The following is a 26,395-nucleotide window of genomic DNA, read 5'->3' on the forward strand; positions in this document are numbered from 1 at the left end:
CCTCAGTAAAAGCGAAGGATGTGTACGCTCACGGAACCCTGGCGTTCTTCCTTGTGTACTTTGACCCAGTTTCTCCACCTGCTCCCAGTGCACTCCTCCTCTGTACCTGAAACAGGAGTTTGAGAAGAAGGTGTAGGCCCCCTCTGATACCCAGGCATGCCGTTCTGCTCTACGGGTGTACCGTTTCCTCAGCACTGGCGGGGTCGAGACGGCCCTGGAAGGAGCTCGAGAGGGAACTTGGGATGCTGGTGCTGACCCTGGAGCTAAAACCTCCACCTCTACTATCCTGCTCGCTGGAGATTTACCCCTCGCCTGCTCCATCTCTCTTGGAGCAACCTGAATCTCCACTTCTCCAACAAATGCTTCCTGCTTCTCCTCCTGCAGCTCGTCACTTTGGATAACTTCAGGTTCTGGAATCACAAAGCTGTTGATGTGGTTGGTCTGAGGAACAGCCTGCTGCTTGAGTTTCTCAGAAACGTTCACTTGGTCTGGTTGATCCGACTCGTCTCTGTGTGGCAAAAACATGACATACAAAGGTCAGTGAGGCTTTATGAGACTATTATATGATGCTTTTCTCATGATGCTGGATCACATGTAAGGTCTGTTAGATGAACACCATTCCACAGCATGGAGTCTGGACCATACAGTAACCCAGCCTTCAAACATGAGAGAATCTGCTCATGAAACTAAATACATCAATCACTGTAAACTGTCTTATTTAGATTCACAACTCTAGTCTCGTTAAGCTCCAGGATTCACGTTTTACACAACACTTCACAATACACCAGCAACCCACAAAAACACTCAGAATACTCGTTTTACACAACACTTCACAATGGGTGGTCTACCCACAATAGCAATTGGATGGGAAAACAACAAAAAATAGCAACTCCATAGGCTGGTGCATAGTTATGGTCATGCAACCACCTGCAACTGCAAGAACTGTGGAATGAAAAATGATTCAATACCACCATGTAAAATTAATTCCAGCTTCAAATTGTCCATATATAGCAGTCTGAATGTGACATGATTAAATCAGGCCCTGAGTGAATCTACATTTGGAGAAGACATGGCCACTGGGAGCTTGGCTATCTCTACTGGAGCTCACTCTACAGTCAGACTAATAATATCCAAGCTGCACAGACTAAAAAGAAATGGCCTCCAGTGGCTCTTTGGATTCAGGCACACTCAAAGTCTACAACAGCCAAATCTCCATCTGCATTTTAACATGAACAGATGTTCCTTTAGGCATGATAATATCTACAGTATTTAGGGATAATGATTATTTGGGTACCGATTGAGAGAGAGATGGCATTTATTCTAATATTTAGACATGAAACAGTCCCTTGTGAGGAACTTTAGCATACTTTTAAAAAAGTACTTAATGGAAATAATAAAAGAATATACTTTTTTAGACACTTAATTGCATGTTAATTGCAATTAAATTAAAATGTATTATAGTCTACATTTATATTAAATGCAATCAGCTGAACTTTAGAGTGCTTTTTAAGGCCACTAAAGTAGTACTTAATTACATATTTATATGTAATTGGATAATTATTACTTCTATTGTCTTTGAAATATGGTGAAAGTGTACTGGCTAATATTACCAACAAGCATTAATTATATTTTACAGACTAAAATATAACGTAATTTCTATTAACGTGCATGTCATGGATTGAAATATATTTGTATTTAAACATTTGTAATAATGAAGCTGCAATTTAGTAAATTTAAAATGTAGTAAATAGATAAAATATTAAAATTGCAATGCAACATCAATTAACACTACAGTTAAAATTATAATAAAGTACTTTATCTACTTGAATATGTTAGTTAACATCAAATAAATGTGCTTTTTACTGTATAATGCATGACAAAGAATTATTAAAACAATAATTTAAAAAAATTAATTAAAAGGAAAACATTTAATACAAGGTGTGTTAAAGTGTTTTCATTTAGTTTAGTTTTTTGGAATTTAATTTATTTTTTTTATTTTATGGATGTGTGTACTCTGTAAGTACAGTTATGAAAAAATTACATTTAATTTAGTATCCATTTACTTGTACATTTTAGCGTACTTCTCCTTCTTCTCAAGGTGTTCAAACTGTTCACACAAACAGCCACATGTGCAAATAGGCTGGACCCAAACAAAGCCTACAGAGATTCTCAGAAAATATCAGTAGGACATGGAAACGGCAAGGCGTAAGCATGACTGATTCCTTTCAAATCACCAAAACAAATGGTATACGCAAGACAACTCTGGCAAAGGAGAAAGGGGAAAACACACAACATAGCACTAAGGGCATCTATGAGAATGAAAAACCACTTTATGAAAAGAAATGACTCAGAATGGGGTTTTTATCCAGGACTATCACAGTCTTAATTTTCTGCCTCGCTAACTGCCAGCTCAAGCTGACACTAGTCTCATTAGTGTTGGGCTGCTATGACAACTTGGTGCCCAATTTGGTGCCTTGGTTAACGACATCACCAGCCGTGACAGCTAACTATTCAATCTTTTATGGGTGAAATTGGGCGACACGCATTACACGTCAACAGAGAGCACTGATGGTCTTGAAAGATGGCTAAACCATACACATGTTTATGCAGCCTATGTTCACACAGTCAGCGTAGAGAGCACTGATGGTCTTGAGATTTTTCTTATTCATGTGTATGTTTTTTGAGCTTGTGTTCACACAGTCAGCCATTTTGACTATTCGAGTACTCAGTCCACATCTGAGCTGGGTTTGGGTTCTGTGACTGTCTCAAGGAAGTGAGGTCGGCCCAGACAACAGAGAGATAGAAAGCTGTCTGATACCCGTCTGGTCTTCTGCACTGGCAGAACAAGACACACTGCGGCGTCGCTGTCAACCAACAAGACTGATGCCCGACAAACACTTACAGACTCACAATGTCCCTTGACACAGACTGGAGAAGACAGTACACTTTAAACACAACAAACACTTGAGAAAACAGCTGCAAATAAACATTTAATCACACAAAATTCACATTTTTAGATTAAAATATAGAAAAAGTAAGAAAATCGCATGACTACATGAGAACTTTTTGATTTCATGTTTTTATTTTAGATTTTTGGATTTGAATTGCATATAAAATCTCTTTCTAAACTAATTCACACGAATAAACTAATAAAATGGGATGCATCTTTGTCAGTCGTACATAAATGAAACAAGTACGAGTTCTGCACTCACAAACATGATGGCATGGCAATAGTAATGGGATGCATCTTTGTCAGTCGTACATAAATGAAACAAGTACGAGTTCTGCACTCACAAACATGATACACGTAAAAAACATATCTTTTGTGGTGAAAAAGTATCGCTGGAGCGTATGCCATCTGCGTACTGCTCAGAATTGGCAAAATGGCGCTACTGCTGATTTGTATAGACACAGAGGAGCTGAAAACTGTTGAATAAAGTCATTATTTTTGTTTTCTTTCATTTACAAAAAAGTATTCTCGTCGCTTCATAACGTTACGGGTGAATCACTGATGTCAGATGGATTATTCTGACGATGCTTTTCATACTTTTCCTGGACCTTGACACTGTTATTTACTTGGCAAGTCTATGGGACAGTCTCAAGCCTACTTGGTTTTCATCCAAATATCTTAAAATTGTGTTCCCAAGACGAATGAAGCTTTTATGGGTTTGGAAAGACACGGGGGTAAGTGATTAATGACAAAATTTTCATTTTGGAATGGAGTATCCCTTTAAGTAAATTCTTGTTTTAATGACGTTTTGATATTTTTCCTTGGCCATAAAAAAACACAATACTGGTTAGAAAATGTTTTTGAAAAGTTTTGTGACTCTCTTTGACCTCTTCACTGTGTGGGTTTTGCATCAGTGCAGCCTGGTTCATGGCCCTCGCCCCAGCCATTCATGTCCTCCTGTGTGTCCGCACGGAAATAGTACGTCCTCATCCCAGTGTGCTCCGCCTGCGAGCCAATCACAGAGCTTTGTTTGTAAATGTAGGAGCGCATCCCTGTGTGTGTAGCCTGCAAGAGAGAAAGCACTAAAATCAGTCCAGCCCTGGGAAAAGGAGAAACACTGCATCAGCAGATAAGTACTGGCCAGAGGAGCTTCTGAGATTTCAGCATGATAGTTAGAAAGCTGAATGGAATACCACACAGCGGACATACTGATGCGAGACACAGGAAGTCAGAATGAATAAAGCAAATGCCGATCAAGCCAAGGCCAAACTGTGATAAGAAACACATACAGTATACACACCAATTAAAAATAAATTTTTTCAGATATGAACATCAAAGCTACAGGGAACAATGATATGAATCAGCATGAAGGACAGACGAAAGACCAAAGGTCAGATTTGTTTCAATAAGCACACCACCCAATAAAAGTAAAGCGAAGACAGTACACGTTTGCAATACTAAATAAGTGATAAAAAAGTCATATGGTATTAGCAAGACAAGTTTTATTTATATAAAGACTACTACTCTTATGTTTTATGTTTCTGTGTTGCACAAATTATATGCTACAAAATATATTAATTTAATATAATAGAATAATGTAAGAATATTATAAAATATAGTAAAGCATAATAAATTTAATATATTTTACCCCCTGGTGTTTCCTTTAAAGTATAATTAATTAATTAATTAATTAAAAGTAATTACATTAAAGCAAAGAAAGTATGGGTTTTTGAAAACACTATAATAAGTATACATTAAGTCATACATTATTTTTCAAAGACAGTTTTATTTTATATAAAGACACTACTATAAATAAGTTATCATGTAAATTGTATGATTTCGGTAGAACATCACATCAGTGGTTTGCACAAATTTGCAAGTTGTTGAATATGATATTATATAACATGACATGACATAACATAACATAGATATATATTAATTTCCTTTTTTACTTACGTATAACTAAAATAAAACACACAGGCAAACTGCCATTTCCACAAACAGCACAGACGCTGTTTTAATTAACATGAACTCAGCCGCCTGCAATTTTCCTCATTAAAAAATAGATTTCAGAGAGAGTACACTTGCGCTGCGTTTCGATTACGTAAAACAAAACGAAGAGACAATTATGGTTCATTAGAGAACATCCAGTCTCGTTTCTTCACTAATTTCGTTTCCTTTCTCTCTAATTGTAAGCAGAAAGCACAACACAAAAATACACAGTCGCATGAAGACGCGCGTGTTTACATGACCTAGCTCATTAAAGGCAAGCAGTGAGTAGGTGCTAACCTGCTGCCTGGTGTGTTTTAATGGTCCACCGAGGGAAAGCTCTGCAATGAGGCTGTGAAACGCAGACAGATGGCTGATCGGCTCTTTGAATCATGCAGGGGGCCTGGACCACTTCAGATGACTAACGATAAATACCCAGCTAAAACCTCCACTGAACTAACCCCTATCCTAATTTCTTCAGACAAATGAGACCTCATGTTATACAATAAAATAGTTGTCTTTATTTATTCATTTTCATGTCGTTTCAAACCAGTGAATTCCACAGAACACCAGAAAGCGATAGTCTGATGAAGTGAATGCTGGCTCTTTTCCTTACACAAGTATATACCGTGACCAAGGGCTGTACATAAAGAACATAAATGCACAATAAACGAAAATCCATTCCAAGCCTTCTTAAGCGTTATGTGAACAAAAGACAGAAATGTGAGTTGAAAAGATCCTGTCATAGCACTCATATTTCATTTATACTTCCGTGTATTCAAACTTGCTTAGAAGACACACAAGATTCAGTGGCATCTGGTGTCATTGACATGGCCTAAGGCAGTTTTCAGTGGATAATGACAGTGGAGTTTTTTGCCCAATAACCTCAGAAGACTTGGAATACAGTGCACATGTCATATGGACTACTTTTATAGTGACATTTAGCTTTAAAAACTCTAGTCACTGTGTGATTTCCCTTTGTGAGAGAGAGCTGTTTGAATAATTATTGAAAACACTTCTATTTGTGTTCAATAAAAAGACAAAAAGTCGTACATGTTTGGAATGACATGAGAGAGAGTATGATGACAAAATATAAGTTTTGGGGTGAACTATTACTCTTTAACTTCAATAGAATGTCCTGTGAACAGAAAAATCCATTATATTAATGTTAAGTTAAGAATGATCAATCATAACGGGTCGTCATTATTTTTTTTTTTTGTTTTTTAATGTATGCACACAGCAAAAAAACAAAAATGTTCCATCTGCACTTCAAAATTTAGGGTCAGAAATGATTTTTATCATTGTTATTTTAACAAAAACACATTAAATTGATCAAAAATTGTCAGGAACAGTTTTTTACATGTTGAAAAACTAAGCTAAACTTAGCTTACCAAAAGTTTATGTTGTTGGGCCATGGTGATATTAAATCATAAGTTGGTCAGTATCAGATGTAAATCATAATTTATTATTATGAACCACAGGCAAACTTACTGTATGTGCACACAAAACACAGCTGTGTACACACAGAAGACAAAACAAAGATGCTAACAATAGCATGCAGCTTCTGTGTTCTTGTCGGCACCCCCGGCAGCATGTAGGACTATTTGAATGCATGCTTTTAGATTAAACCAGGTCCTTTCATTAAAAAGCACTCTCTATATGTCATCCACGATCCATTATAAGAACGCGGGTGCCTACCCTGGTACAAGAGAGCTTTTATTTAACAGCTCTGTTTGCTTGGCACTGAACTGATTCCACTGCACAATATACATGTCCTTGAATGATAGACGTATCCCAAAACTCTAGAAAGGTATATGTTAAATATGTCTGTTAGGTGCGTGAATTGAATTTCGATTCAGGATTCAATCCCGCAATTTTTGATATGAGTCAAGTAACGATTTTTTGCCAAATTTAGAACTATTCTGTTTCATTCCGGTGTCACAATGCAGAATCAATTTGACAATTTGAATTCCAGTTAATAATGGTATATTCCATATTTGGCTTATTAGGATTATGTAAAGCTTCTTCCTGAAGTGGTCTTAGGTATGACAAGCCCGAATGGCTTTCCCACTATTGGGGGCCAATTGGTTTCTTAAAGAACAGTAATGGACACGTTACATTCACATTTTTCATAGGTTTGACTCGATGACACACACAATTCTCGACCTTGGACGTGAACCTTCGGCCTGTGCTTTTTAGAATGCGTTGTAGTGGTCCTCTCAGGAGTGGTCATCTTATTTGTCTGGCTACTAGTTGCTATTGTAGCTGGCCAAGAGGGCTTTGTGCAAAGCAGAAATATCTCCTTGAATTCTCTATCAAGGTTGTCCACGATTTTTTAACATGCGCATCTCGTTATCAGCCCGAAAGTGGAAATGGAAACCATATCCTGTAGCAACAGCTTTGTCTGGAGAGTCACATGAATCGAATGGTTACTCAATGAGGACAGTTGTGGCCGTGACAGTGGAAAGATTTAGTGTATTTTGCAAGCAACGTGACAAGTAAAACACAATATATGTGCATATCATGATCCTATGTAACATAGAGGATATAACCAAGTTTTATAGGTCAATTTTCCATATTCCATTTATTTCCATGACTTGTCTTGGTGTGGAAATAACCATGGCAACCCAGACTCATTAAACTAATCCAAACATTACAATAATACAATATTCTCAAGGTCTCATATGCAACTAAATTGAAAAAAAATCTGCTATATCTATGAACCACTCAATGTCTGCTGGTTATTGTTTTCTGAACAGAATAATTTTCACACCTCTCAAAAAGATGAAATAATGTCAGTGAGAAAGGTCACAAACTTCCCAAAGAATTTGCACATGCCAAAGGTTAAGGTAGAGAAACTGTAGAGGTTAAAGTTGTACCTATTTATAGATGAGTGCTGAATGTGGGTCTCAGAGCCTTTCTGGACTGGTCCATCACTCAGTCACAGACATGAAGCCCACCAATGGGAACAGAAGAAGGACATAGTTTCAGCAAATAAAGGACAATGACTGGTCACCCTGAAATCAACACCTACAAGCTTTTCCTGTTTAGGATATGTACGCGTACTGGGAAATTGTCAGTATAATTTAAGGACCATCATCCCCGGCAAGATAAGAGGGTGAGCAGAAACAAACCGCATGAGCCGAGAAACAACAAAAACACACAGTGGCCAACCACAAACAGCCCGCAACACCAAGCACAAATGCCCGACAGTTTAGAAGCCAGAATAACAGAAATAAAGCGGAGGTTAGCTGGGAGCTCCGTAGCTGGGTCTTTCCCACTGCCTACCAATATCTAGAAAGTTTCATTTGCAGTGCATCATTACACACGCCTCCTCATAGCTTTGCCGTGTCTATACCAGCATGTGGGGTGAGTTGTGCTTGCTGAGGCAGAACTTCAACTGCAGTAAGCCTTCTTTTCATAGAGGATTAGTACAGATTACCAGACGCATTGGCTGCCCATCTGAGTCAATCAAATACCAAAAATCTCCATCCAGCGACCAAGGTAAAACTACATTCTCTCTTGTGTGAAGCTTACGGCAAATGATCCTCAACCCTCAAAAAGAGTGTGATACAACTACTAGCTCCTCGCCAACAGTTCTGGAGAACGATGTGACACCGTAGGCTGTGTAAAACTATCCGTTAAAGAAGGAAAGTGAAAGAGGTTGCTGCAAAGTGCAAACTGAGAGCAACGTGTACTTTAAAAACGCATTAGCCCGTTCAAGATATTCTTGATGTTTCTTTCCCGCTCCCACGTTGAAAATCCTCCTGCTTTGGAGAACCAGGGGCGGAAGGAGTTGAGCCAGAGAGAGGTAGACCTGGTTATGTGCAACCTTGTTACCCTCAGGATGAGAACAGACACCATACATTCACTATGTGTCATGAACCTCATGAGGACCACAATGAACCACACAGCTGCAGGGGATGAACCACAAGAACTAGTCCCTTCCCGCCTACAAAACACTGGCACATAGATAAGCAACCAAAAAAGAGAGCTGTATTTGTGATAAAAAACAGCTTGTGTAATTGGTTACATACAAATTGAAACGCCTTCAAGCGGCAAAATGTATTCTAAATGGTATGGACAATGTTGATAGGACACTAACTGGTTCATTTTCTGTCTACAGGGCTGAAGCCATGCAACGATAATGAAAGCATGCATTATTTCATAACTGCAGGGATTGCTCAAGTGACTTTTAAAATCAGCCAGTTTGCACAGGACAAAACAGTAAGACACCAGAAGAACAGCTAGTGCAAGGGAAATGATATGAATAAGCATTTACAGTAAATTTACAGTCAGGCAGGTCACTAGCACAATATAAACTGTGACTGAGTTTAGGACCTGTTTTTACTCTGAAGAGGCTTCATTTTTGTGATAATTACACAGCTACTACTTTCGTTAAATCGTTGTTGCCGTGGGACAGATTATGGGAGTCACACATGAAACATTAAAATCATCATTAAAAAATTGTTTTGGAGAGAACTATTGGTTCTGTGATTACAATAAATTTCGATGGAAGTTTTCAATCTGTAAAAAAGTATCATAAAAAGTGCTTTATTTTCACAGTAATGATAAAAAAGGTTCTTTTTGGGTGGAACGGTCCCCCCCCTTATAACTGTTATAGCCTTCTATGTAAACTTGCATAGCTACAGTTAAGGGTTGCAAATTTAATGTGGTGAATAGCTTTTTAAAATTCGTTTAAAAGTGTTGCTGATCTGTAGTCAAAATAAGATCTTACCTTGATATGCATATTTTCGGCTAAAATATGATCTTCAGGTCCCCCAGTAGCGATAGTGTAGCTGGCAAGAGGAATGCTAACCCAGCACCGACTCTTCACGACTGTCCTGTGGGTAAAAACAAACCCAACTGAGCAACCAGTCCGGGTTTTGACTTTTGTCTTTTCTCACTCTCTCTTCCTTCCTGGAATGCCACTCGATACTCTCTGACCCCTGTGTTTCTCACACCACTATGATAACCTCATCAAATTTCACATATTTAGTTCCGCCTCAATATCTGCCTCCTTGCTTCCGCCCTGACCATTCCTTGCACAGGGAACGCTGGTGTGTGTGCGGAGTGAGAGTGTGTTTATCGGTGTGGGGTGTGTCTGAGACAGAGATTGAGTGGTGAGTTGACAGGCGATAGGGGTGGCTGGATTAGGGAAGTAATGGGTTTAAAAATACTTCTGCTGTAGGTTGTTTGAAGGAGAGATTCCAAACCGAGGCAGGTGCACCTCTTTTCATTTGAGGTGTGCAGAGAGCTGGGGGTCTGAGGCAAGAGAAGAGTGTAGTACTGAATGGAAAATGAGGACGGATTACATCCCCATTATGACCCAGACTCGGGGAAATAAGTAAACATGTCATTGACAAGCATCAAAATGTGAAACAGAGTAGAGTAGATCTGAATTTGATCTGCTAGAGTGTGCTGAAATTTCGGATACAATGTTTATCTTCAACGCTAATTAAATATGAAGGTACGATCAAGCTGACTGGATTTCTAAAGAACGGGCGGGCTAACCTGCAGTCACCTGTTTTTATTTGCTGTCCTTCATTTCCTGTAAGATAATTCCTAGGTTTTTGAGCCGCTGTAACAATCATTTACTGTATTGCATTGAATACAATCAGAAGAGCATACGGGTTTGGAATGACATGATGGTGAGCATATAATGGACAGAATATGTATTTTTTTTGGTGAACTATTCTTATAATGTAGCTCTCCCTCACCAAATAGAGGTTTATTCAACCTGTACTATCAGTATACTTCTTATTAAATCTAAAAAAAGAATTATACTTCAGTCTAGTTGTACTTTTCAGAGATATACTAAATTTATAGTACTTAAGTATACACTTGAAAAATCAAGTATATTTGGTCTATACTTTGGTCTGTACTAATCTTTTTGACTGAGATGTAGGAATTATATTATTAATATAAAGCTATATCTCTATTATAGTTTACTTGTTATTCCATCTGTAAGTGATAATGCCCAAAATGTGCTTCATTTAGACATATTTTAGATACTGATCTAATAAACTTACATTTTCAAGTTCTAGAGTAACAAAACAGCCTTGGGGTGGAATAGCTTAGAGCAAATAGTACATGGTTGGAACCTGAACTTCATCTTTTTGCTACACAGTACTATTAACCCCACACAGCAACAGATAAACATTTGGCTGATTTTATTGACAATTCTTTCATAGTGTGAGTAAAACAGTTAGTACGATGTTAAGTTCACTTAAAGCAAACCTTACAAAAAAAAACCAGATTCTATGTTTTTTTTTTTTTACTGCTTTCATTTTGCCTTTATCTTCCCGTTACCTAATAAAAATATATTTACTAATAGACAATACTGCTTTAAACTGATTTCCCAAATCTTTTCTAAATACACAAAAACAAGGTTGGTGAGTCAGTCTGAAATAGCAAGTTGGGTGTGATCCAATAGACAAAACTGTGATCAATATTGAGCAACCCAAAAAACATCATATTCATTTCCCCTTGAATAAACTACTTTCTAGAGCTCTTGCTAAACATACTGATGTTAAACCAAACTCTGGGGGCCAGTACACATAGCTAAAAGATTGAAAGTACACAATTAGTAGAATTAGGGGACTTAGAGACCAACCATGCTAACACAAACAAAAATAATGCAAATAACTTCATTACATCTGGGAGAAAAGTTAAACAGGTAGGTACTATATAAGCATCCATGTGTAAATGTGATTCTGTTTTGATGTTTGCCAGAGCAACCCACCTTTATAGTAGAAGAGGCAATAATCAGCTCGAACAAACCATTTTGCTCTTCCACAGCCGTGATCCCTGAGTCCTGGAAAGTACAAAGCAACACAAACACTGATGGGAAAACACACACACACTCACGTATGGGTGAAGATCTGATGGGGAAAAAAGACAGCACTTCAAAACAGGCAATTCATTTTTTTTTTTTTTTTTTTTTTTTTTTTTTTGTATTTTTTTTTTTATTTTTATTTTTTTTTTTTTTTGTTTGGACACATTCCCCTTGACAGCACCGATTCACTTTCCAGTTAAAGAGTTTTTTCAAAGCCTATTATCAAAACACATCATGTGTAAATACACTCCTGTGTTTTCACACAATGAAAGACCATGTGTGCATATGTGTGTTTGGTCTGCATAATCCCTCAAAAAAGAAAAGCCAAATGAGCTGCTACTGGACCGTTTAAGATGCATTTAAAAGCTCAAAATACGCATTTCACCTGTTCAAATGTTCCTGTGATGCCCAAAAATGCTGTGTCACAAGGCTGTTACCACTACTGATGTTCAGGAAGACACATTTTCACCTGTTCAAATGTTCCTGTGATGCCCACAAATGCTGTGTCACAAGGCTGTTACCACTACTTCATTTCCCATACAAATACCGCCATGGAAGCTAAATGGCTATATAGCAAAAAACCAAAAGTAATGTGTGTGTGGTTTCTTTAGTTTAACTTTTTTTTTTTTTTTGTAGTAAACCCATGTTTAACCTTTATAAAGGCAGGCTACATCTGTAATTAAATCATTATGCACTGGAGTGCATTATCAAACGTGGAGTATCTTTTACCTCCACACTGATATTACAATAGGCCAGTCTTAACAGTTTATGTGAGCTGGCTCTTGATTTTATTATTGTTATTTTTTATTGTTTCTTTGCCAGGAAGCAAAGAGAATGCACATATGATAAGAGCATCTATATCACGGTAATTCAGCAATAAACACACAACAATGAAACGCTAGAAAATAAAATATCACGCAATCACAGACATTCGAAGGGGATTAGGGTTTTCAGAGGATCACTGAGTTTACAAAACAGTAGGTAATTAGCTCTGAATTATTACAGAGGTTGTGGTGAGAAAAACACAGACGTGGCAGATTCGGATGGGATTAAATCACCAAGTACGGTTCAGAAATACAATTTCTAATGATCCCCTAACTAGTCCCGTCCGAATAGGCTTTAGACAGAACTGTTCACAACGACAGTAAACAAGAGAGGGAGAGTGTGTGAGCTGTGGTGCGCCCAGTGCCGCCTTTCACGCCATCAAAATAAAACCGCCTCGAACACACATCGGCCAAGCAGAAAACTTATCACAATGCCGATATTTGAAAAAGCCAAATATCGGAAGCAAAAGCAAAGTTTGCTAACCAATAAACAAGCATTGGTCAAATTCTTACCTATTTTGTAGAGCCATCCACGTACCACTGTAGAACATCTGGGATTCCGCTTAATTTCATTCTCTGGAAACTGTGATGCAAGCATTTTATTAGTACATTTTTTTTTTTTTTTTACGTTGCGATCAATTAAATGCATTCTTGCTGAATAAAAGTATTTAATTTTTTTTAAGAATAATAATAAACCTACTGATTCCAAACCTTTTTACTGACCAATTATGCCTTTTTAATACTGGGAAGTCCCTGACTTCTTGGTGTGTAAGGCTGAAAACTATCATGTAAAGTATACTTTGAAAGCAAAAGTTTGGTTAACCAATAAACAACAATTGGTCCAATTCTTCTTACCTGTTTTGTAGAGCCATCACCTTACCACTCAGGAACACTGGATTCCGCTTAATAGGCATGATCTCGTTTTCCCAAAGCTATGGCGCTTCCACTGGACTTGGATCCCTATATCACACACACACCCACACACACACACACACACACACATATCAAACTGAAGATGACTGGGGGATTTAAAGTTCATTCATCACCTATTAATAGTCCTGGACCATCCTGCCGGTGCACAGCTGATCTCTAAAACCATCCGCTGAATTCTGTGGGCAAAGCAATGTTAGACTACATGTTGCCCAGCACTCAAAAAAATCCAGAGCAACTCATAACAGCTAATCCACACCACTGCACGCCGGCACTGCCACGACAAGAGCTACAATTCATTCAACCTAGAACAGTCCAAACACAGGCAGAAGATGACACAGGCAACATTTCTGCTGCTGCCTTCGTGAGGGCATCTTCTTTAATCAAACTTGGCACCGCCCTCACAAAAAGAAATTACTTTTGCCGACATAGCATTCCTGGGAGTTAACATAAGAGAATGATGTTATGATTATAACTATTACTCAAGGGCTTCCATTCTAAAAACGATAACTTCATAATACAACTTCCTGTTTTTGTATAGCAAAGGTCTAGCTTTTTAGATTCAATGTGAAATAATCGCCATGTAAAATCTTTTCTCATACACCCATGACTGTTTCTGTACTGTCCCTCAGAAAGAAAAAGAAAATCTTGATAAACAAAACAGGTAGATATGTTATCGGTATCATGTTACCTTTAGAATTAAATATATTTTCAATGTACCTAAAATGCAACTTTATTACAAATCTTGTACTTTAACATTATATTGAAATACATGACATTTAAGTTTTAAATAGATATACATTAAAGGTATTAGTTAAGTTTGGAACTGTCCTAACTTAATAACAGAATTATTGGGTGGATTATGCCTTTAAAATATCGGGAAAAAAAAAAAAAAGCAAAGCATGTTATTCAGCTCATGTGTATCATATCCCAAACAATGCATCCTTACACAGATATGCACCGAAAAATCCATCATACAAATAAAATCCTTTTCATTGGTCCCTTCTTTGTCTGCTCAGAGATGATGTAGTCAAGGCTCTGATCACTCTCTGTGTTTTGTGTCACCAGCACTAGGGAATGGAGCCTCAGCACAGAGGAAGAAACACTCTAATTACCCAGAACAGATGCTAACCAAGCATAGAGGAATGATTTCTGCATCAGGATTCTTGTCAAGCTAACTTACTCATCTATTTCTATACAGTATTCTATCTACAAATATACCAGGTCGCTATTTTCTTTACCGTGTCGAGCCTTGTTTGTTGTCTATCCAACCGGATCAGTGGTTCTTACGACTTTATGAGCCTGATAAGTGGTGATCCAGTAGTTGAAGAGGTGACAGTTAGTATGAGGCCACAGACTGCACATGGTGCGGCGAGGGCGTTGTGGTCGGCTGTGGCTTGCTTCAGCATGTGTCGGTCCAGTCCCTGCCAGAGGAGGACACAGTGATGGCTCTTTAGGTTACGCTGCTAAATGGCTTTACATTCAACACATTTCATTAAGGCTGCACAATTGAGAATCAAATAATCAATTGAGTATTCATGGCTTAGTGCGAGCAAAGGTTTGCAATTTACTGAAAATTATATTTGCTGTGTGATTTCAGAATTGAAGCAGCGCAGCACTGTGTCCTTTACACGCGGAGCAGCTTAAACTCTGATGGTATTGTTTTCAGTGTCTACGGTAGCAGTAACTGTTGCGATCTCCACAAACTGTACAAACAATCTCTCCATCTGCTCTTGAGTTTGGGACAACAGCTTACGTAACTTATATTTGAAAATGCAATGCTCCAACCATCTTCCCAAACTTGCTCAAGAAACATGCTTATAAAGAAGCTGTTAAATCAAATAAGTATTTAAGGTCTCTCTGAGGTTTGTCGACACTAAAATAAAAGCTTGGTTTATGATTTATTTGAAAATTTAGCCATACCCCATAGATAACTAGTCTTTTAATTTTACAGTAAAATAGGTACAATTAATATATTTTTTTCTTTTGTGTATATCTTTTAGTTTACGTTTTAATATATGCAATGAAAATAATAATTATTTTTAATCAGGATTATGAATATTAGTTTATTCTTGTTGTGGTTGTAATAGTGACTATTGATATTTTGTGTTGAACAATTAATTTGGAAAAAAATAAAACTTAAAACAAAGCGGCGTTGCTTGACAAACATGAGCTAGATGATTGACTGACTATGGGTGTTGTCTAGCTAGCCTCTTAGAATGCCGTTATTGCCCCTATGGGTTTTTTTTGTTTTAGGTTTATGAATCTAATGAATAGTTTAGTAATAATCACACACGGCATGATGACTGCATAATGTGATACTGACTTTTTACATAATAGTATTCAATAAACAATAGGTTTAATATTTGTTTAAATTTTAAAAACCATATTGTCTTATATATATATATTATGATATATATATATATATAATATTCAATATTTGTTTTAGTTATTTTATTTTCATCTTTCAATACTCATTAAAAATGAATGAATAACCCATTTATTGAATCCAAATTATTTATGCAATGTTGAAATCAAAATTTTTGTTTTTAAAGCTTACTTTTTGTCCTCCTTTTTGTCCATTCAACTCATTTTCCTCATTTAAAGAACAACAAATAAAATTAAAATTGTTTTTTATTAAGGGGTTAGTTTCTCAGAAACAAAATTAAGAGTTCAACTAATCGGCACATCATGTAATTAAGTAAATTACTCACATTGATATATCGGTGGACAGACCTAACTGACTTTTTTTTTTTTGTTTTTGACCAAATTGTGCAGCGAACTTAACCCGGAAAACAATTTCATTAAAATTGTGTAATTAAAATTAAAATCACAAAATTTATGCGGTGAAAAAGGGTGGTTAGTAGAAAAAATTGAAAAAATCCTTGCAGGCCCTACATTAATAGTTACACAAATAAAATATGAAGGATGAAACATGGTTACCTATTAACAGGGCCAAAAGACGCTTTTCTCCCCTACGGTGAGAGTATATAATAACCCACGACTCCTCATTATATACCCATACCATTCTATTCATGCAAGAAAATACGCAATGGCTAGAAGTTTCAGGTTGTTTTCCAGAATTTTCACATCAGTGTAAAAATGATATCCTCTTGTTTCCTATGGTGATCAGAAGTCTTAGTCATAGTGCTACAAATAGTCTTGAGTGCTAGCATTGATACGCTGAGTCTGTGGCAAAACATGACACCCTAAAAATGACTGGCAACACTGCATGATGATGATAAACAGTGTGTTTCACTCCATACTAACAAATGGAAACCATATTTTTCCACCAACCCAACACAGATACTATAGTTTTGTTACTTACATTAAAACTGGGGTAACTTAGCCACCACTGTCATTAGGAAAATTATAAAAAAAAATTCAGACAATAAAATAAACTAATACTTTCAATACTGAAATATATTAATTAAAACGGTTCAATTATAAATTAAAAGGAGGAAAGGCATACAGGTTTGGAATGGCATGCTGGTGAGTATGACGACAGAATCTTCAATTTTGGGTCAACTATCCCTTTAGGTCTGGCTACACAGGAGTGCTAGCTAGTGTGTTAGCTGCAACGCAAAACACTCCAAATTAGTCACATTATGGGTTCCATGACTGTTAGTAAATCAGCCTGACTGACTATGTAGGCAGTAAGATTACAATTTATGTAAAGCTAATGATTATAGACGGTATATGAAAACAAGCACCTCCAAAAGTGACAACCCATCACATAATGCAGTACTGCTCTGCATCTGCTCTGTTCATTTACTAATCACACTAGAGATACATAGTACCTGTTTTTAATATCACAGCTCACTTCAAAAAGACTTTTAGTAAATTAGAGTTTGCTGTGCATGTGTCAAGTATCATTCCCCATGATTAGACAGAGAGTGAACTTTCCCCTTAAGCGCTCACATGACCTGGATGACAAATGCAGCAATCCACTCAGGCAGGTCAACAGTAGGTTATTTTATGGGCTGTGAACTTATGCAAACTGACAAACACCTTTAAACCCATATTGCTGATCATACTGCTTCAATATTCTCCACATGTTTCAATAAGTTAATCCAATCTAGTATTGTTTTAAAACCAACTTCAAAAAGAAAAGACATATCGCAAACATATATAGCAACTCATATATAGCATGCTTTGCGGACTGTGTCTTTATTGACTTTCACTGGTTTTAGTAAATCATCTTGATAAACGAATACACTAGCATTAAAATATAGGGGTGGGTAGGATTTTGGGTAGAAAATGTTTTTGACAGAAGACTTGATGCTTACCAAGACTGCATTTATTTAAATTAAAATCCAGTAAAAACTGTAATATTTTGAAATAAAATGACTGTTTTCTATTTGAATATATTTTTATAATGTAATTATAAAGCTGAATTTTCAGCAGCCATTACTCCAGTCCTCAGTAGCATTGGGTATCATTAGAAATTTATCAGTTCCGATTCCGCTTAGTTTGAATTTGTCTTTTCGATTCCCAGTTTCGATTCCCAGTGTGATTAAATAATGATATCAAAGATTTATCCTGTGTCTCTTTTTTGCAAAACATTTATTGGAGCTGAATACCATGAACAAAAATCAACAACCTACATAAAAAATGGAGTCTTTAAGAGCTGTTAGTGTGCAAAATAGAACTGCATGATTCTGGATAAATTTTGTTTTGGTTTGTTTTTTTCTCAATGGAAGTTGTGGTTCTCTCATGATTCTGAAGAAAAAAACATTGGAAAACTAAAAATCACATGTCATTTATGAATTGAGGATACTTGTTACTTGTTTCATTACTGGATGAATCAGCATTCTTGAACGAATCTCTTTTATGATTCAAAAACAAATACATTTTAATAGCCCCCTTTTTGCCACCTACTGGTGTAACAATTTAATAGATGAATCTTCATTTGAAGTGTTAAATTACTTTCAGAAGGTGATTTACTCTATCTACTTGTATAATAATGTACATAAATCTTTATTTGAACTGTCAAATAAACTTTTATCCCAGTACTTCTGTGATTTGAATGTTTGTAACACAGAAGTAATGATACTGTGTGGCTGAGAAGACTGTGAAGCTGTTTCATTCATGGCTGCTCTCTTTAGGTCAATGGTAGCACGAATGCAAATTTAAATGTTCAAATCACACTGATGTGAACATCGTATGCTGCACGGATGAACCAAGTGATCACAACATTGATCTCACACGTCAAATGTTGAGGAATGAAACATACGAATCATTGTAATGTAGGAATATAAGCACGTTGGGGTTTGAATCGTGTTCGCAAACTTTAACGATCTATTAAATTAAAGTGCTTTGTCATGTCGGTGGTGAACCTTCCCTTGCAACATGTTAGCTATCACAGATATTATACTTAGATATTTTGGCTTCTCATCGCAAATGTAGCCATTTTTGAGCACTTAGATTAGCGAGAAAGGTCCTGGCAGATCGCTAGGTCCGGTCCTCACAGATGAAGAAAAAAAAAGCGCATCGGAATCAATAGCCGGAATAGCTATTTTAATTTGACAAGTATCCAATTTCTGACCTTAAGTATCTTATTCTGGAATTGGAATCGATTTTTCTAGTCCTCAGTGTCACAAGATCCTTCAGAAATCTTTCTAATATGCTGATTTGTTGCCTAAAAAACATTTCTTGTTATAATCGATGTTGAAACCTGTTGTGCTGCTTATTTTTTTTTTATTGAAACCATGAAACTTTTTTCATGACTTTCATAAATATAAATTTTAAAAGAACAGCATTTATTTGAAATATAAATCTTTTGTAACATTATAAATGTCTTTTTTTGTCACTTTTGATCAAATTTAATGCATCCATGCTGAATAAAAGTATATACTGTATATACAGTATACACTCACTAGCCACTTTATTAGGTACATCTCCTGTTCCACCACATCCCAAAGCTGCTCTATTGGATTGAGATCTGGTGACTGTGGAGGCAATTTGATTAAAGTGAGCTCATTGTCATGTTCAAGAAACAGTCTGAGATAATCTGAGCTTTGTGACATGGTGCATTATCCTGCTGGAAGTAGCCATCAGAACATGGGTACACTGTAGTCATAAAGGGATGGACATGGTCAGCAACAATACTCAGGTAGGCTGTGCTGTTTTAAACGATGCTTAATTGGTACTAAAGGGCCCAAAGTGTGCCAACAAAATATCCCCCACACCATTACACCACCAGCACCAGCCTGAACCGTTGAGACAAGGCAGCCATGATCCATACATTCTTTTTTACGATGTTCTTACTCCCTAACATCTAAATGTTGCAGCAGAAATTGAGACTCATCAGACCAGGCAACGGTTTTCCAGTCTTCTATTGTCCAATTTTGGTGAGCATGTGGAGAATTGTAGCCTCCGTTTCCTGTTCCAAGCTGACAGGAGCGGCACCCGGTGTGGTCTGCTGCTGTAGCCCATCTGCTTCAGGGTTTGACGTGTTGTGTGTTCAGAGATGGTGTTCTGCATACCTCGGTTGTAACGAGTAGTTATTTGAGTTACTGTTGCCTTTCTATCATCTCTAACCAGTCTGCCCATTCTCCTTTGACACTCTGACATCAGCAACGCATTTTCATCCACACAACTGCCACTCACTGGGATATTTTCTCTTTTTCGGACCATTCTCTGTAAACCCTAGATATGGTTGTGTGTAAAAATCCCAGTAGATCAGCAGTTTTTGAAATACTCAGACCAGCCCGTCTGGCACCAACAACTATTCCCCATTCAAAGTCACTTAAATCCCCTTTCTTTCCCATTCTGATGCTCAGTTGTATTCACCACATCTAGATGCCTAAATGCATTGAGTTGCTGCCATGTGATTGGCTAATTAGCAATTTGTGTTACCAAGCAACTGAATAGGTGTACCTAATTAAGTGGCCGGTGAGTATATATATAACACTTTCCCAAACTTCTCAATTGCAATCAATATTCCTACAGGAGATCCATGCATTTACATATATTTTTTAAATGATATCCAGTTACCAAAAAGACTAAGAAAGCACAGAAAGCAAAACTAGGACAGAACCACTGGTTTTGGCTCCTCTTCAGTCAAAGAGGAACCAAAAGAGTCCTCTATGAGTGAAAACATCAAATTATCAGAGCTGTCTGAATTTACTGCTATTCATTTATCTTAAGGCTAGAACACTCTATACAAGATTAGTCCAGATTTTTGCCCTGATTTTCAGTCTGGACAAGTTGACACTAGTTGGCAAAAGTCAGAGCCAGTTTGCAGATTTGAGCTGACAGATTTCATAGAAATTTACAAAGTGTTTGATGGCGACAGACTCTTTTTTTAGCTTCAGATTCTGATTCCATCCAGATGGAGGATATCAAACAAGTGTGATATTTTGAGCTGATATTAGAACACACTGTCTTTATTTGTCATGTGTTTCCTACTATAGCAATACCACGTGTTTCTGCGTATGTATCTTGTGTTCAGACTGTGTTTATGGTATGGTTTTTTGTGTTCATAAGCCGTTTTGTGTGTAATGTAATGTGTTTTTTTCAGTTATTTAGTTATTGAGTCTATGATTTCTTGTTTTTTATTTTTTTAAGTTTTTGTTCATATGTATGTTAAATGCATGTTAAATCTCTTTTTATAAGTCAACAAGAAAAAACACTGCCTGACTAAAAGCTATACAAATATTGCAGCCTTTTCTTTTCAGCTTTTACTGTGTTTATAGATAAAATCTCTCATCTACTGATTCCAGCTGGCATAATTAAAGGAAACTGTCTACAAGGAACCCAAATTTAGTAAATACAATCTACTGCCTACACAACAATGGAAGTTTTGTTTTGCATAACTGTCATTACACTCTGACTTGAGGACTATGTCAAATCATAAGAACAGTGCAACAAAATATATTATTTCTTTCCTCTTCAATCTATTCTTATACTATACTCCCTAAACCTCACTACCATAAAATGCCACTGTGTTATACAGTACTTATGGGCCAACCATAACCCAAACCATTAACATAAACCTGTATGACATTACGTTTGTTATTTTTCATCAATTTTAATCAGAATCCCCTTATATAAGACGTAGAGTCAGCAGGGAGATGGTTGAGGAAACCTCACAGCACGACTCTCACACTTAGATTCTTAGAACAGATGGCCAGATAGACAAAGAGCCAAACATACAAAAGAAAAAGAAAACACAGACCATCCTTTTAGATATGCACATTTGAAGAATCTGTGGGCTTTGAGCACTCAAGCCTCTCTAGCACCTTTTATTCAGTGGCTCTTAGTAAAGGTGTGGAAAGAATCTGCACAGTATAGCAGCATGGTGCAGCACTGACATGAAAGGATCAATATTTCTAAAAACATTGCTTTTAAAGTTTAGAAATCATTTAGGTATGAAAATATTGATGGTTAAAGCTAGCCTAAAATATAAAAGCTATACAGACTGATACAAAGTGACACTGTGTCTCACTGTATATGGTAGTTATGTTTATTGTTAACTAAAACAATTAATTAATTGAAATAAAGCTGACATAAAATTAATATAAATTTTAAATTAAAAAATTAAACTTGAAAAAATTTAATGTTGAATTGCCTTGGCAGCTAACTGAAATAAATAAGTTTAAGCACTAAAATGAACAAAACCGCAATAAAATATATTAACGCTAAATGGAAATTTAAAAATAATAATAAAAATAATAGTAATTAAATAAAAATAAAAAAATGACAAATGCACAAAACAAAATTACAAAAAAACTTAAACTACTAAATGAAAACCGAAAACATAAAAACAAATGCTAATTAAAGTCAAGTCACCTTTATTTATACGGCACTTTATACAAAACAGATTGTAAAACAGGAAAAACGTGCTGAGAATGCAAGAGGACAGTCAGTTTATTGTTGATTCTGTCATGTCAAGTCAAAATATGAACTGTCCTCATACTCTGCATAATGTATAGTGGTTTTAGTTATTATGATCATCCCCTAGAGCACATATTAGATCTTTCCAGCATGTGCCTGGTCTGCTGATACATTAAGAGCGAGAGCATATACCTGCGGTTCTCAGAAAGCCTCATGCACCCACACAGCTGTTAATGAGATGCATCCATTAGGACGTGGCAGGAGAATACAGCCTCCCGCTCGCAGACAGACGCTAAGAGAGGCCCAGTCTTTGTAATATATGCACTAATATGAGCTGCTTTTTGAGAGATCCAGGTTAGATAAGACTGGTGGGCAGCTGTTGAAACTATGTTCTAATGCCAGATCCTTTTCGGATTATAGCTGTTGGACTGTGTAATGTTACTATAAGATTCCCTAACATAACCCAAAAGATTCTGATGTACCTCTTAACAGCATACAATGAAACAGCCCAAAATTCATCTTCGATAAGGAATACCACTGAATTAAATTTTCCAAGTCTGAGAAAACAGACAGCTATAATATGAGTTACAATTTGACAGCAGCAAGAGGGGATCTGAGTGAGTGAGACCACTGACAAATGCCAGTGGAGACATGTGATACTTAAGTCAGCTGTATTTTTCCAGCTATGCATCTGCCAACATATAGATCATTAACATGATACATCATAACCGTATGATGGTACTGATTTTTTTAAATGCTTTATTTATTTATTTATTTATTTTTAAAGTTCACCAAGCCTGCATTTATTTAATAAAAATATAGTAAAAAACATTCATATTGTAAAATTTTATAACTATTTAAATAACGGTTTTCTATTTTAATATATTTGAAAATGTAATCATTTTCTGAGAATTTTCAGCAGGCATTACTTAACTTTTCAGTGTCACATGATCAATCTAATATGCTGATTTGGTGTCTAAGAAACATTTCTTATTATCAATGTTGATAACAGTCATGCTGCTTAATGATATCATGATATGTTTTATCCAGGATTCTTTGATAAAAATAAAGTTCAACAAAAAAGATGTCTGTTTTTTTTTTGTAACAATGTCTTTATGGTCACGTTTGATCCTTGCAAAAAAAAAAAAAAAAACAGTTTGCCAAAAAAATACCTTACTGACCAAAAAAAAAAAAAAAAAACACGTATAATATCAAAGTAGGAAATACTCCTAGTTAATTACCAGTGTTGGGGAAAGTAACTTTTCAAAGTAATGCATTACAATATTAATCTTTAAACAGTTTTGAGAGAAAATGCTGCTGGAATTATTTTGGTCCCATATGTAATTCACTCATGCTTAATAAAAACCCTTATTAACATGAAGCATGAGACAAGCAGCCTGAGCTCTTTAGACTCTTAAAAGTATATGAAGTCTCAATATTTCATCTATGTAATCAGAAACCAAACTCGAGACAGAACATGAAACTAACAGAAAAAGAAATGACCTAGTCATACCAAAAAGACCATACTTACTGGTCCTGTAGTCTGAAATCAGAATTCTCAGCCGAGATCTGGCCTGTCACTGGATGTATGAATGTAGTCGTCCTCTGGTTATGGCTACAGATAAGACAAAAACAAAGCACATTACCATGGTGATTATTATGCTTCTCTGCAGCAAAAACACCATCTGAACATCAGAACAATCAACGCCTCGGATTTTCCCAGACATGTCCATCACAAAACAAATCACACACACCAGTGATAATCAGTGGTGTTTGTCTCTTTAATCATGTTGTTTACAGAGTAACCACAGATTAATGCAAACATATATGCAGTATATAACCTAATATCATCTATAATATTACAAACGGTAAGTTAGTAAGGTACAACTGGAAAAGATTTATACTCTCAGTGTAACATAGTCTGAGGTTTGGCAATATGTCAGCATGACATGTATTTCCAGTGTGCCTATTTTAGGAAACTGCATCAACATCGAGTGGTCTGTTACATTTGAGGGGGACACGACTGCATGGCAGAAACAGGCTGTGCACCATATGAACAGAGGCATTGTCTCTACTATGTATTAAAGTGCTTCATGAAATGAACAACAAGAGACTAACTAACTGTGCATGCATATGTAATCAAAGTTACACTGCAGTCTATGTCTGAGCTGATAAAAAGCACCTTTCAAATCTGTTTAATGGCTGCAGAGTGTTAAAGGAAAATGTCTACACAATTGAAGTCTGATAGGAAATCTGAAGGTTTATATAATATAATTATAAGCTCACACTTCAACGTAATTTAAAACAACTGTATGCACTTTTTTTTAATGTAGTTTTTTTTTCTCTACTACACTTTTCCCTATTGGTGTTGACAATGTTAAACGAACTGTATCCTGACAAGATGAATAAAAATAAGAAAAAAACTGTTTTAGTACATTTTTATTTTCTCTGACACTTTTTTTCCTACTATTGTTGTCTCACAGTCATTAAATTTAAGACTCTTGGACAAGACGAATAAAACACAATTTTGTGCTAACCTACACTTTTATTGTCAGCATAAAAAATAAGAAAAAAAATCTTTCAGTAGACGAGAAATTAACACAATTTTCCTACTTTGTTGCTGGACTACATTAAATTGTCAGAACGGGTCAAGAGCGTTGGGAAGATAACACATTATTTTCAGTAGTAGACTAATTTTCAGACCTAAAAAAAATTTTAAATGTGAGATTCTGGAAAATGAGATCTAAACTTTAGCGGGAACGGTCGGGTTGGGAAGAAAATTATTCTAAGCGGATAGCGGGTGAACAAAGAGTGAATATATAGCGGGAGCGGGTGGGTGTGGAATAAAACCTTGTGGGAGCGGGACAAAAAAAATAGTCCCACACAGACCTCTACTTTAAGGTATGGTCACATTAGCGAAGATTTCATAAGGAAAAATCAGCAACAAAATCTGACAATAAACCATCCCATAGATCCTGTTTCATAAGCTTCATTAGCAGGTTGGTCCAACCAATGCACACTCCCAAGCACACGTCTCAGGACTCTAACTGCTTCTATTGGCAGCTGCAATGACTTTACCAATCCATGACTGGCTGATTTATTTAGAAGGCGGGACTTATTCTGCCATACAGACTGCAACAGTGCCTGCCCACTTTTTTCAACAACTTTGGTTCCTTGGAAGTATTTATTCTAATGTTTTTCCTATTAATGTTTTAAAAAGTCTCTGTTAAAGAGTTAAAGGCTATAAGCAGAAAACCAATCCAACCAGCTATGAGGTTAAGCACATCATTACAAACTTTGCATCTTTACAAAAAATAAATATTTGAAAACCAGAGACAGCAAAAAGGTGCAAGACTCCATACTTAATGCCTTTATTGAGGGTAAGAACTACAATCCCATGAAACTTTGCAAAAGACAATCAAATTAAAAATGATGAAGAAATATACAACTATTTTTTAAAGATGTTGATTATATTTAAAGCAACACTTTATTTTAAGGACAAATTCTCACTATTAACTAGCATGCATATTAGCTGTTTATTAGTACTTACAAAGCACATATTAATGCCTTATTCTGCACGTCTATATTTTATATCCCTTAATCCTACCCCATACATAAACTTAACAACTACCTTACTAATTATTAATAAGCAGCAAATTAAGAGTTTGAGATGAATATCATAGTTAATAGTTAGTTAATAATGAGAATTGGACCCTAAAATAAAGTGTAATCATATTTAAATATAGAAACAATATAGTTTTGATTTATTGCAAAATATGCATATACATTTAAGTATTTTGAGAGCGTAGGAAGCAGTCTCAGATAGTTAGTTAATATGGTAGTGGGTGGAAGCTATTCTTTTGATGCAATTTGATTGTTTTGATTCCCCCCCCCCCCCCCCCCCCCCCCCCCCCCCCCCCCCCCCCCCCCAAAACACCCCCCTAGAGCCCCCCCCCCCCCCCCCCCCCCCCCCCCCCCCCCCCCCCCCCCCCCCCCCCCCCCCCACCCAACCCACCACACCTC

At 36.5% G+C, this 26,395-nt stretch overlaps 1 protein-coding gene and 1 long non-coding RNA gene across 2 annotated transcripts in view; both read right to left on the reverse strand.

The window, feature by feature from the left end:
- Positions 1-190: 190 nt before the first annotated feature.
- LOC122148533 lies at positions 191-7,844 on the reverse strand. The gene is made up of 3 exons (XR_006162434.1): positions 7,819-7,844; positions 3,838-4,015; positions 191-508 (listed from the first exon to the last, which is right to left on the reverse strand). It is a non-coding gene; the product is annotated as an uncharacterized LOC122148533 (long non-coding RNA).
- Positions 7,845-23,899: 16,055 nt separating this feature from the next.
- The window catches only part of LOC122148513 (pleckstrin homology domain-containing family A member 7-like), a 50,813-nt gene continuing 48,317 nt past the window's right edge, over positions 23,900-26,395 (reverse strand). The window contains exon 4 of the mRNA XM_042774702.1: positions 23,900-23,987. Coding sequence (XP_042630636.1) covers positions 23,900-23,987 — 88 coding nt within the window. The remainder of the gene's footprint in view (positions 23,988-26,395) is intronic.

The sequence above is a fragment of the Cyprinus carpio genome, chromosome A18 (assembly GCF_018340385.1).
Source record: "Cyprinus carpio isolate SPL01 chromosome A18, ASM1834038v1, whole genome shotgun sequence".
NCBI classification, from domain to species: domain Eukaryota; kingdom Metazoa; phylum Chordata; class Actinopteri; order Cypriniformes; family Cyprinidae; genus Cyprinus; species Cyprinus carpio.